The 12,832-nt window shown below is 45.4% G+C and overlaps 1 protein-coding gene across 3 annotated transcripts in view; it reads left to right on the forward strand.

Moving 5' to 3' along the window:
- The first annotated feature begins 930 nt into the window (after positions 1 to 930).
- CTDSPL (CTD small phosphatase like) overlaps positions 931 to 12,832 on the forward strand; it is a 121,405-nt gene continuing 109,503 nt past the window's right edge. For all 3 annotated transcript variants that reach the window (XM_047874589.1, XM_047874590.1, XM_047874591.1), the window contains exon 1: positions 931 to 1,073. In XM_047874589.1, coding sequence (XP_047730545.1) covers positions 995 to 1,073 — 79 coding nt within the window. In that variant the 5' untranslated portion in view covers positions 931 to 994. The remainder of the gene's footprint in view (positions 1,074 to 12,832) is intronic.

Here is a 12,832-nt window from a genome sequence, read left to right on the forward strand (position 1 = left end):
CAGCCTCTACCTCCGCACACCGCTGCTCTCCGCGCCCTGATCCCTGACTCCTCGGTCCCCGCACCGGGACGCCCCTCACCCAGCATCTCCCCCCAGACACCCCCACGGAACACCCTCCCCCCCCACCCCCATATTCCTCCTCCGGCCTCCTCGCGGTAAACATCCCTCCTCAGGGCCCAAACTCGCTCCCGCAGCCGTGCGAGCCCCCCTAGGCCCCCGGGTCCCACAGTGCACACCCCCTCTGAACCCCACCCGCACGCCCGCAGGCCCCCGCTTAGCTCCCAGCGCCTGCCAGGCTCCCCGCACCTCTTCCCCCAGCCCCGGGCCCCTGGCATCCACCGCCAGAACCCCGCCGAATCTCCCGCACCGCGAGCCCTGCGCCCCAGTCCTCCGCCCGAGACCCCCTCACGCACACGCGCGCGCGCACACACACACACACACACACACACACACACACACACACCGGCGCGCACGCCCCTCCCGCCCTCCACTCACCCCTCCGTCTCACCCCGCACCCCTCTCCCCTCGGGCCCGGCGGGCAGCGCCGGGGGCGGTGGCGGAGGCCGGTCCCCGGGCCGGGACACACCCACCCGCCCGCCCTCCTTCTTTCCCTCGCTCCCTCCCTCCTTCCCGCCCGCCCTCCCGCCCTCGCTCGGCGCTCGCTCCTTCCCCCTCGGCCGCTCCCGCTTCCCGCGGCGCCGGGCCTCCCGCTCCGCCTCCCCGTGCGCGGCTCTCCCGGGCGCGGCTCCGGGGTTCATGGTGACGAGGCGGCGGCCGCTTGAGCCCAGCGGCGGCGGCGGCGGCGGCGGCGGCGGGAGCTGGGGCGCGGGCCCGGGCCGCCTCTCCCTGAGCGCGGGGCCGGGCGGCGGGCGCGCCCAGGCGGCGGCGGCGAGCGCCCCCCCGGCCCGCGGCCCCGCGCGCCCCCCGCGCCGCGCCCCCGCGCGCCTGGCTTGCGGGGGGCCGGGCCGGCGGGCGGACGCCGCGCCGCGCACCCATGGACGGCCCGGCCATCATCACCCAGGTGACCAACCCCAAGGAGGACGAGGGCCGCGCGCGGGGCGCGGGCGAGAAAGGTGAGCAGGGGCGCGGGTGGGCGGGCGCGGGCCGGGGGCGGGCGCACTCCCCGCGCCGCAAGAGTTGGCTGCCGCGCGCCCGCACGGGCCTGGGGGAGGGGTGCGCCCGCGCAGGAGGGTGCGTGGGTGTGGGGGTGAGCCCGCAGGCGAGGCTGTGACCAGGTGGCGGTGACCCTGACGCGCTGCGAGTTTAGGTTTGCGCTCCACCAACGGAGAAGTTGTGAGCGTGTGTGTGTGTGCGTGTGTGTGTGTGTGTGTGTTGCTGGCAGGTTGTGCGTGCTTGTGCCCTTTGGGTTTTGTGTGTGCAGGAGACAGAGAGGTTGTTCAGGGTGTGTGCGTCTACCAGAGAGGTGCGGAGGATGCTGTGCACCTGACAGTTGTGAGTGCGTGTGTGTGCACTTAAACGTGTGTGTGCGGACACGCCAACTGAGATTGTAGGGGTGTGTGTGTGTGTGTGTGTGTGTGCACCTCTTGCAGAGGTTGTGAGTGCATGTTCTCTTGCCAGGCCATGAGGTTCTGTATGTACCTTATGTGCAGGTTTGTATGTAGCCAAGAGGTTGTGGAGTATGTGTGTGTGTGCATGAGTGTGAGCCTGCAGAGAGGTTGTGTGTGTGTTCCCTACTGACGGGAGTTTGTGTGTGTGCATGGTGTGCCTACACCACCAGCTGGCAGGTTGAATACCCTGTGTCCGTGGACTGGAAGCTTGTGTGTGTGCACTCACGCAAAGGCTGTGGCCTGTCTGTGCCATATGTGTGCACCAGTGAGGCCGTGTGCCTGGGTGTTTTAGTTGGTTGTGCAAGTGCTGGGGAGGCGGGCTGTGTGGGGACGGGGGAGAGGCATTGCCTAAGCCATTCCCCCTTTTTCGACTTCTGGTCTCAGTGACAACAGCCTGTTGGGAGTGTCTGCTTGGTCTGATGCTCCCTGGGCCCTTTTAGGGCCCACCTCTAACACAGACTCAGGGAGCCCTTCGGGTGCCGGGTGTGTCCCTTCTCTCTGTGCTGCAATGCCTGGTTTGATTTTAGCACATTTGACCCCATCACCCACTTTTGTCTCCTCCTGGTTCTTTTTCTTTGTGTCTCTGCCCCCCTCTGAGACTTGATGTCCCCCTTTCTTATGTGCCCTGCTTATTGTCCCTCTAGTGAGTTGTCCTGAGGTCTTTGAAGGGCCAAGGAATCTGGCTTGGTCTCTTTTGGTGACTAAAGCCTGCCTCCCTCTCTTCCTGCTGTGCGCCCCCCAAACACCTGGACTGATGTCAGGAGCAGCCCACCAGGACACCCTCCCCCCACCCAGCCTAGCCTGGCTACGGCCAACTCTGGGAAAGAGTCAGATTTCTTTCCATGTGTTATGACCCTTGCTGTGCCAGTGGGGTAAGGGGTGCAGCCCATCTGACGAAGTGGGGTGAAGGTGGGAGGAGACAAGCCCCTGTCTCTTTCCAAGCAGGGACCGCTGGGCAGGCCCATCAGAAAAGGCAAGAAACCGCCAGAGGGACCCCCAGATTGGGGATTTGTCAACCCATTTGCACTTTCCTAAACCAGGAACATTATGTGTCTGCAGACGCGTTTTCTTTCGTGCGGAATTAGAAATCAAACTCCCCCAGGCATTTTTCTGTGCCTAACAAACTAGCTACAAAACTAAGCGAAGAGGGCGCTTCAGGTCCATCTGTATGTCTCTTTGGGCCCAAGTGGGCAACACTTGTTCTGACCTTTCTGCCATCAGGACTGTCAGTTGGAGCCCTGACCTGTGGGCTCTGGGCCGGGTGTGTCCTCTCATCGAAGGTTTAGTGGGAGGCACAAAGGTGGTTTGGTGCCTCTGCTTCTCACCCACTCTGGATCGAGTGCTTTGCGTGATGCTTTGCCAGAGGGAGAATCCACAGCTGTTATGAAGAGAGGTGTGGCATAAAGCAGAGAAATAAAGCAGGACCTTGGCCCTCCTGCTGCCCCCAACCTGAGTCTAGGAGTGGGGTCCTCCCCAACACTCTCTCTTCCTCTAGCTGCTAGGCTTTTTAGAGTCAATCTATCCAAAATCCAAGCCACGCACAAATTGTCAAGGATGGTGCTTATTCTATTCAACCTGTTTACATTACTTTTCATGGCGATCTTTCATTATCTTTAACAGCTTATTTTGTTTGTTTTCTAGTGTCTGGCTGGCTGATTGTTATCTGATTAGGCCAATACTTGCTGCTGGGGGTGGGGTGGCTAGCCAGTAGATTCTTCTTGCCGAAACATTAAATAATACTTGATTCAGTTTTTCACTTTTTTTTTTTTTTTTTTTTTTTTAAATTTTTTTTTCAACTTTTATTTATTTTTGGGACAGAGAGAGAGAGAGAGAGAGAGAGAGAGAGAGCATGAACGGGGGAGGGGCAGAGAGAGAGGGAGACACAGAATCGGAAGCAGGCTCCAGGCTCTGAGCCATCAGCCCAGAGCCTGACGCGGGGCTCGAACTCACAGACTGCGAGATCGTGACCTGGCTGAAGTCCGACGCTTAACCGACTGCGCCACCCAGGCGCCCCTCAGTTTTTCACTTTTAAAAAATGGAAAAAAATTGGTCAGTTACAACATGGCAATAAACTTCAGAGCCAAAATTTGGAACAGCTTCTTCATATTCGTACATCTCTAAATTGGTTCGGCGATGTTTCTAGCTTAAGCATGTTGATCTGTTTAGATGGGCACAATATATTTTACATAATTTTAATTTTAGGTAAACACTTAACCATTTTGTTTTTATTTGTGGGGCCTGGAATGTTGTAAGATTTTGTGGGAGGAAAGAGACACACTGTGGGTTTTAAAAAAGTTTACTTTATCATTTATTCTGTAAAACAGGAATAGTAATGAGTGCTTTTGTGTTTGATAGGAGGGTTAAATGAGATGATGTATGTTAAACCTTTCTTTAGGTATGGATTTGTAAAACGAAGAATAATAACACATAAATACTAAACGTTGGCTCTGGCGTTTTGCACGAACTGAATTACTCCTTGACACATTGCCACGTGGTGGTGCACTCCTTGGAGACGACTGTCACGATTGCCACCAACAGCCTGGCCTGTCAGGGAAGATTTATTTCTTAGCTGTGTTTGATTTGGTTGACAGTATAAAGATGCAGAGACAGATTTCCCTGTTAGTTCCACTCAGCCTGCTTTGCTGTCTAGACATTTACTCTTACAAATCAATAAGAAAGGTTAGTACGGTGGAAAAGTGGACAAGTTCATGAACAAGGAAGTCCTAGCATAGAAGAGCCAATCTGTCCCATAAATGTATGAAGTGATGCTCTACTTCATGTGACATAGTTGCATGCATCAGTTTGGTTAAGCACTTAAATGACAACATTCAGAGTAAATAAAAGTTTTGGGAAATGGATACTCTTACAGACTTTTGTTGGAGAATGCAATCAATACAGACTTTTTAGAGGATAATTTAGCAGTGAATTGTTTAGGAACCTATCTGGCTGCAAGTAACAGACAACTGGGCTTATCCTATGGCGTAAACCAATGGATTTTATTCCCACACAGCTAACAGTCTGGAGGTAAGCTCCTGCTGGCTGTGGTTCAGCAACTCCTTGGTACCAGGCCTGACATCACCATGATTCTCTTGGCTTCTGTTCTTGTTGTAACATAGCTGCCACCCCTCCAAACACCACAGCCCCCTTCAGGGCAGAAAACAGCGACAGTCATGTCTGTCCCTTTTACCTGGAAAGCAAAAACGTTTGAGGACTGGTCAGCAAACTTTTGCCGATGTTTATTTAGCAAGAACTGGGTCACACCGCCACCCCTAGCTGCAAGCAGAATGAGTTTCCAGCTTTTCCAGCCTTTGTTATGGGAGGCAGGAGATGATTAGAAATAGGTGGGAACAAAGTGTTGGTTCAGCCAATCAGCGATGTTGGCCGTATCTTCAAACTTGTAGTTCTACTTCTGGGTGTTTCTCCTGGAGAAGTGCCCTCATATGTGATCAAAGAAACACGTACAGGAATTTTCACTGATGGGTACATTGCTCGCAGTAGCAAAAAATCCATTCTGAGTTCACTGTTTTATAAGATGAGAAATTTAGGTTCAGTTTTTTGCTGTTGAAGCAATTAGACATAAATTGTTGGAAAGGCTATCCTTCCTCTTTTGCATTTCCTTTGTATCTCTGTCAAAAATCAGTTCAGCATATTAGTGTAGATCTCTTTTTTTTAAAAAATTTTTAAATTTTTATTTATTTTTGAGATGAGACACAGAACGCAAGCAGGGGAGGGGCAGAGAGAGAGGGAGACAGAATCTGAAGCAGGCTCCAGACTCTGAGCTGTTAGCACAAAGCCGGACGTGGGGCTCAAACCCACGAACTGTGAGATCAGGACCGGAGCCAAAGTCAGACACTCAACTGACTGAGCCACCCAGTCCCCCCTGTGTAGGGTCTCTTGTTCACTGATCTACCATAGCTATGTAGTAAGTCTTGAAATAGGATGCACTGATTTCTCCAATTTTTTGTTCTTTTTCAAAAATTATTTTAGCTGTTCTATGGGGCACCTGGGTGGCGCAGTCGGTTAAGCGTCTGACTTCAGCCAGGTCACGATCTCGCGGTCCGCGAGTTCGAGCCCCGCGTCAGGCTCTGGGCTGATGGCTCAGAGCCTGGAGCCTGTTTCCGATTCTGTGTCTCCCTCTCTCTCTGCCCCTCCCCCGTTCATGCTCTGTCTCTCTCTGTCCCAAAAATAAATAAACGTTAAAAAAAATTATTTAAAAAAAAATTATTTTAGCTGTTCTAGTTCTGTTGTTTTTCTATATGCATTTTACAATAACCTGGTCTGTATCTACAAAAGATCTTGCTGAGATTTTGATAGGAATTGAATTTAACTTGTATATAAATTTGGGGAGAACTGACATCTTTACTATGTTGAGTCTTTAATCCATGAACACGTTATGTTTCTCTCCTTATTTAGACATTCTTTGATTCTTTCATCAGAGTTGTATAGTTTTCAGCATACAAGTCCTGTTGATGTTTTGTTAGATTAACATTTAAATGTTTCTCTAGCTTGTTTTAAGTGATCATATTGTACTTTTAATTTTGGTCCAAGTGTTCATTGCTATATAGAAGTAGAATCGATTTTTGTATGTTTGTCTCATATCCTATGACCTTGCTGAGCTCACTTATTAGTTGTAAGAGGCTTTGCAGATTTCTTGCAGTTTTTTTCACAAACATATCAAATAAGAACATTTATATTTCTTCATTTCTGATTTGTATGCTTTTTATTTCTTTTTCTTGCTTTATCGCACTCACTAGAACTTCCAAAGTATGTTGAATAATAGTGGGGAGATTGGACAACCTTCCCAGTGGGAAACCATTCAGTCCTTTACCATTAAATGTAATGTCAGCTGTAGGGGTTTGTTGTTTTTTTTTTTTTTTTTTTGATGTCTTTATCAGGTTGAGGAAGTTTCCCTGCATTCCTATTTTTCTGAAAGCTTTTAGCAAGAATGGATGTTATTATTTTTGGGTAGTACCTGGGTAGCTCAGTCTGTTAAATGTCTGACACTTGATTTCGTTTGGATCAGGTCATGATCTCCTGGTTCATTCGTGAATTTGAGCCCTACATCGGGCTCCTCAGTGACAGTGCAGAGCCCTCCCATGCACTCTTTCAAAATAAAGAAACTTTTTAAAAAATTTTTTTAAAGGATGTTATTTTGTTGTGTAATTTTTTTGCATCAACTGATATCGTCCTGTGAGTTTTGTCTTTAGTCTGCTAACGTGGTAGATTACATTGATGGATATTGTGTAGAGTTTTTACATCTGTATTCATGAGTGATATTTGTCTATAGTTCCTTTTTTTTGCATTGTCTTTATCTGTTTTGGTGTCAACTTCACAAAATAAATTGGGAAGTGTCCTCTCTTCTTTTTTCTGGAAGAGATTATGCAGAATAGGTGTTAAGTCTCCAGTGAAATCATCTGCGTCTGGAGATTTCTTTGGGGGAGAGTTTTTAATTACAAATTTAATTTCCTTAACAGTTATAGAGCTATTCAAATAGTCTCTTTCACGTTGGCTAAGTTATAGGTGCTTTTTTTTTTCAAGATTTGACTATCTCATATAAGTTGTCAAACTTATGTGTAGAGTTGTTCATAATATTATTCTCATATTATCTGTTTGGTTCCTGCAGGGTTTGAGGTGATATACTCTTTCATTCCTGATATTGGTAATTTTTGTCGTTCTTGCTATAGATTTCTCCGTTCTCTTGATCTTTACAAAGAATCGGGTCTTTGATTCATTAATTTTCTCTATGCTTTTATGTCTTCAACTTCAATGATTTCTGTTCTTTTATTATTTCCTTCCTTTTGCTCGATGTGAGTTTATTTTGCTCTTTTTTCTTGGTTCCCGAAAGGGAGCTTAGATTGATTTGAGACTTTTCTTCTTTTCTTTTTTTTTTTAAATTTTTTTTTTAATGTTTATTTATTTTGGGGACAGAGAGAGACAGAGCATGAACGGGGGAGGGGCAGAGAGAGAGGGAGACACAGAATCGGAAGCAGGCCCCAGGCTCTGAGCCATCAGCCCAGAGCCTGACGCGGGGCTCGAACTCGCGGACCGCGAGATCGTGACCTGAGCTGAAGTCAGACATTTAACCGACTGAGCCACCCAGGCGCCCCTCTTCTTTTCTAATGTATGCATTTAGTGCTACAAATTTTTCTCTTAACACTACTTTTGCAATGTCCCACAAATTCTGATGCTACATTTTCATTTTCACTCAGTTCAATGTATTTTTTAAAAATAGACTTTATTTTTTTAGAGCAGTTTCAGGTTCATGGCAAAAGTGAACAGAAGTTAGAGTTCCCATGTGACACTGACCCCACACATGCACAACCTCCCCTGCATTGACACATTATTATCACCTGAAGCCCACAGTTCACATTATGGCACACTCTTGGTGTTTTACATTCTGTGGGTTTTGACAAGTGTGTAGGGACATGTATCTACCATTGTAATGTCATACAGAATCGTTTCCCTGCCCTTAAAATCCTCCCTGTTCTATTTATGCATTCCTCCCTTCCTGCAGCCCCTGGCAACCACTGATCTTTTTACTGTCTCCCTAGTTTTGCCTTTTCCAGAATATTACATAGTTGGAAGTCATGCAGTATGTAGCCTTTTCAGATTGGCTTCTTTCACTCAGTAATGTGCATTTAAACTTCCTCTGTTTCTTCCTGGCTCATTTTTTTCTAGTACTGAATAGTATTCCATTGTATGCATGCACTGTAGTGTGTCCATTCACCTACTAAAGAACCTCTCAGTTGCTTCCACGTTTCAGCAGTTGTGAATAAAGCTGCTATAATCATCTGGGGACAGGTTTTCCTGTAGACACAAGTGTTCAACTCATTTGGGTAAATAGCAAGGAGCACCATTGCCGTCTAGTGTGGTAGGAATATTTTTAGTTACGTAAGAAACTGCCAAACTGCCTTCCAAAGCGGCTGTATCATCTTTAGTTTTCAGAAGTTTAGTTATGATATGTCTTGGTGTGGGTTTCTTTGGGTTTATCCTGTTTGGAATTTGCTCAGCTTCTTGAATTTGTAGAGTGTGTCTCTTGCCAAATTTGGGACGTTTTCAGCTATTATTTCCTGAAATGCTTTTTCAACACTGCCATGTCTCTTCTCCTTCTGGGACTCTAATGACACAAATATTAAATCCTTTGCTATAGTCCATGGGTTTATCAATGCTGACTATTCTTTTTTCGTTTCTCTCTGTTGGTTCAGATTGGATAATTTCTGTTGTCCTGTCTTCAAGTTTTTTTATTTGTTCCTAGTTCCCTCCATGCTGCTGTGTATCTCCCATCCACTGAGCTTTTTATTTCAATTTTTGTATTTTTTAGTTCTAAATCTTCCATTTAGTTTTTCTTTCTATTTTGTATTTCTCTCCTGAGACTTTCTATTTCTTTGCTGAGGCTTTTTATTTTCCTCATTTGTTTTAAAGTGCTCCTAATTGTTTTTATCATAGCTGCTTTATTTTTTTCTTTTTTTTTTTAATTTATTTTGAGAGAGAGAGAGAGAGAGAGGGGGAGAGAGAGAGAGAACTCAAGCAGGGGAGGAGCAGAGAGAGAGAAAGAGGGAGAGAGAATCCCAAGCAGGCTCTTGATTTCCAGCCCAAATCAAGTCAGATGCTTAAGCAACTGTGCCACCCAGGTACCCCTCATAGCTGCTTTAAAATCTTTGTCAGAGAAGTATGACATCTCTGTCATCTTGGTGTTGGCATCTATTGATTGTCGTTTTTCGTTCAATTTGAGAATTTCTGGTTCTTGATGTAAGTGAATTACAATTGAAATCTTGACATGTTCATACTATGTTATGAGTCTCTGGATCTTATTTAAACCCTCTGCTTTGTTTGGTTTTCTCTGAAACTGCTCCAGCAGAGAACGGAGGGGAGGGCGCTGTCTCATTATGCCAGATAGATGTAGAAGTCCAGGATCTCTACTTGGCCTCTTTTGACACGCTGCTGTGCAGGGAGGGAGTTTTCAGCTCCCACATGGTCTCTACTGAACTGCATTGGGAGTGGTCTCATGCCACGGGGTGCTGGGAAACCCCTGCCTCCTCCTGTGCCTCCTCTGGCACCGCTCCAGTGGGAGGAGGGCTTCCTTACTTCTAGGTAGGGATGGAAGTCCAGGCTGGCCACATGGTCTCCACTGACACCTCTGGGAGACAGGGGAACTCTTTACCAGTTGTCAGGTTTGGAAGTTCCTGCTCCCTACTTGGCCTTCTCTGACACTACCCTGGCCTCCTAACACCCTGATGAGGGTGGAATTCTAGGTACTCAGCCAGTTTTGCTGGCACGGGTGAGGAGGTGTGTGTGTGTGTGTGTGTGTGTGTGTGTGTGTGTGTGGTGATTGGCTGCTGTAGAGCAGTTATTGTCTGAAAGTTTTGTGTGTTGCCAGACTATCCCTTTCCTGGTCCCTTAGTTATAAAGAGTAGTCTTTGGAGGGAACTCCCGTCTGCAATTGTTGGTGTTCGCCTTACCACCTTCTTCAGCTAAGTCTGGGCTGTTAGAAAAAGAAACCCCAGAGATCACTGCAATGTCATTTTAAGTTTCAGAGCCCCTAGCTGGTCTGTCTTCTTCCACCTTTCAGAATCTTCTTATGTTTACTTTATAAACAGTGCCCAGGGTTTTTACTTATACTTAATGGAAAGAACCAGAAGTATGTCTACTCCATGTTCCTGAAAGCAGAAGTCCCCTGATTGACTTTTAGACCGCTCCAAATTAAGTGTTTTAAGGAAGACTGGAGTTGGAAAGTTGTCATTTTCAAGGTTTATTTCAACATTGTGCTTATGATCAATGTAAAAGTCAAAGTGACTTAGTGCTCTGAGAATCTTGATTGCCCCCTAAAAAGAGAATGATAATTAATTCAGTGGAAAATCAAGGCTAGATCAGTAGGGCTTCAGTGACAATTGTTGTTTAAACAACCTTAAAAAAATGCTTCCATAAGCTTTGGTCTTAACACCAGAATTTTTTATCAGAGTTCATAGTATCCTGATTTAAATATATTTTTGATCTCATATTCCATTTGGTTGGCAAGCATGTTTAAACGTCTGTCTTTCATTTTATTTCTCAAGCAAGAAAGCATCAATTTAAGTCAATAGAAATGTCTTCATAGGATAAACACAAAGGAACTCATCTCTGGATTTAGCACTCATGACCACCACACATGGCTTGCTGGCCAGTGACTGGAAAAGTCTGCTTCCAGCCTGACTGCTCTAGAAGGAGGTTTTAGAGCTTCAGGAACTTGTCCCAGACCGTACTTGACTGGCACGTCCAGGTTGGAGAGGAACCCCATTTGGAACGGACTGGGTTTTCAGGAGGGACCACAGAGCTTCGAGTTTAATTCCGACATAGGTGTATGTTCGTATGTGTTTACTTACCTACTTATCTGTCTTCCAGTTTTATTAAGATGATTGACATACAGCACTATTTAAACTTAAGTTGTACAGCGTGATGATTTGACGTACGTACATGTTGTGAAATGATTACTACAGTAAGTTTAGGGTGCATCCTTCACCTCGTATAGTTACAAAACAGAAAAACCACCTTTTTTGTTCTTATGATAGGAACTTTTGGGATTTACTCTCGTAGCAACTTTGAAATATACCCTACAGCAGCGTTGACTGTAGTCGTCATGTTGTATGTTACATCTCTGATGCTTGTTTATCTTACAGCTGGAAGTTTACAAGTTTGTACTTTAGGGTCACTTCACCCAGTCCCCCTCCCCCACTCCCTGCCTCTGGCAACCACAAATCTGATCGCTTTTTCTATGAATTTGGTTTTTTTAGATTTCACGTATAAGTGAGATCACACAGTATTTATTATTTTTGTCTGTCTGACTTATTTCACTTGGTATAATGCCCTCCAGATCCATCCCTGTTGTTACAAAGGGCAGGATTTCCTTCTTTCTTATGGCCGCGTAACATTCCATTGTATAGGCATACACCTGGTCTTTATCCATTCCTCTATTGATGGACACTTAGATTGTTTCTAAGTGAATAATGCCGCAGTGAACATGGGGGTAGGGAGGGCAGGTGTCTCTTTGAGATAGTGATTTTGTTTCCTTTGGATGTATACCCCGAAAGTGAGGAAAAGGCCTTGGTCTCTTTTACTGATGTGGAGGTTAGGGGAAGTAGGATACATGATGCAAGTAGGTTCACTGGGTCTTTTCAGCCAGGAACCGGCAGAAGTCAGGACACGCTCTGGCGACCAATGATTCTAGATTTAAATGTACGTATATAGTTTTAATGTATGTTTTTTTCACTTGCTTTGTCAGTAACGTATGATGCCAAGGTCAGGGAATGTAAGGAGTCTCTTGGGTAATATTAAAGGCATAATGTATACCTTCAAATTTATTTTCTAGATCTTGATTTATCAGACATTTAGAGTTTAGTATTTTTAATGACTTATCTTTCTGTTTAAAGTCTACTTTCTTTAAATAGTTTTCTTTCCTTTAATCTTTTAACATATATCCTCCTATCTTCACAAAGTGAGGATGCATATTCAGTGCTATATTTAAAATAAAATTAAGCAAATATTTGCTTTTATGGCTCTGCATAATGGAGCACTGGGTCAGGATGTGGACATTTTTGTATTGGGGATCAGGACTGAAAACACTGGTGGCATAGTTCTCTGAAAGCAGGGAATAATAAACACTGGTCTTTATGGATGCTAAGGATTATGTAATCACCTAAGTAATAGCTCATTTTGATTCTGAGTAGCTGCTTCAATTTAAAAACTGAAAGGTTTCTTTGTAATTATGATTTGTAGTAAGGCTATTTGCCAGAATGTTTTAAAATCTTGGTACTTAAAAGTGCTTGAAAAACTGAAGAGAAGTGGCTTAGCACCTGATGCCCAATAGCGTTCGTACTTTTCATAGTTAGTATTTAACCCAGGCTTTAAATGTTTTTAGGGTATCTTCAAGAACAAACTGTACCACCTTGTCAACATGGCTTGAATGAAACATAGCCTTTCAGTACCAGAAGTCAGTATCCCAATAAGAATTTATACTGTACTTTACATTGTACCTAATACCTCCTTCTGCATTCTGATCAAGATTAAGCTTTCATGCTTAGCATGTCATTAAATTTGTTCTAAGTATTTGGCTCACTTATGTTCAAGTCAGAAACCATTGACCTTAATTCCATAGACTTCGGTCAGAGCCATATTTTCTTTCCCCTTTTTGAAGAAACAGCTCAACACGTTCATTTGGGTTTTGGTTAGAAAAGATACATTTCATAGCAGTCATCAAACAGTGTGCAGTTTGAGTAGCTTATTAATAACTC

Source organism: Prionailurus viverrinus, chromosome C2 (assembly GCF_022837055.1).
Source record: "Prionailurus viverrinus isolate Anna chromosome C2, UM_Priviv_1.0, whole genome shotgun sequence".
NCBI classification, from domain to species: Eukaryota; Metazoa; Chordata; class Mammalia; order Carnivora; family Felidae; genus Prionailurus; species Prionailurus viverrinus.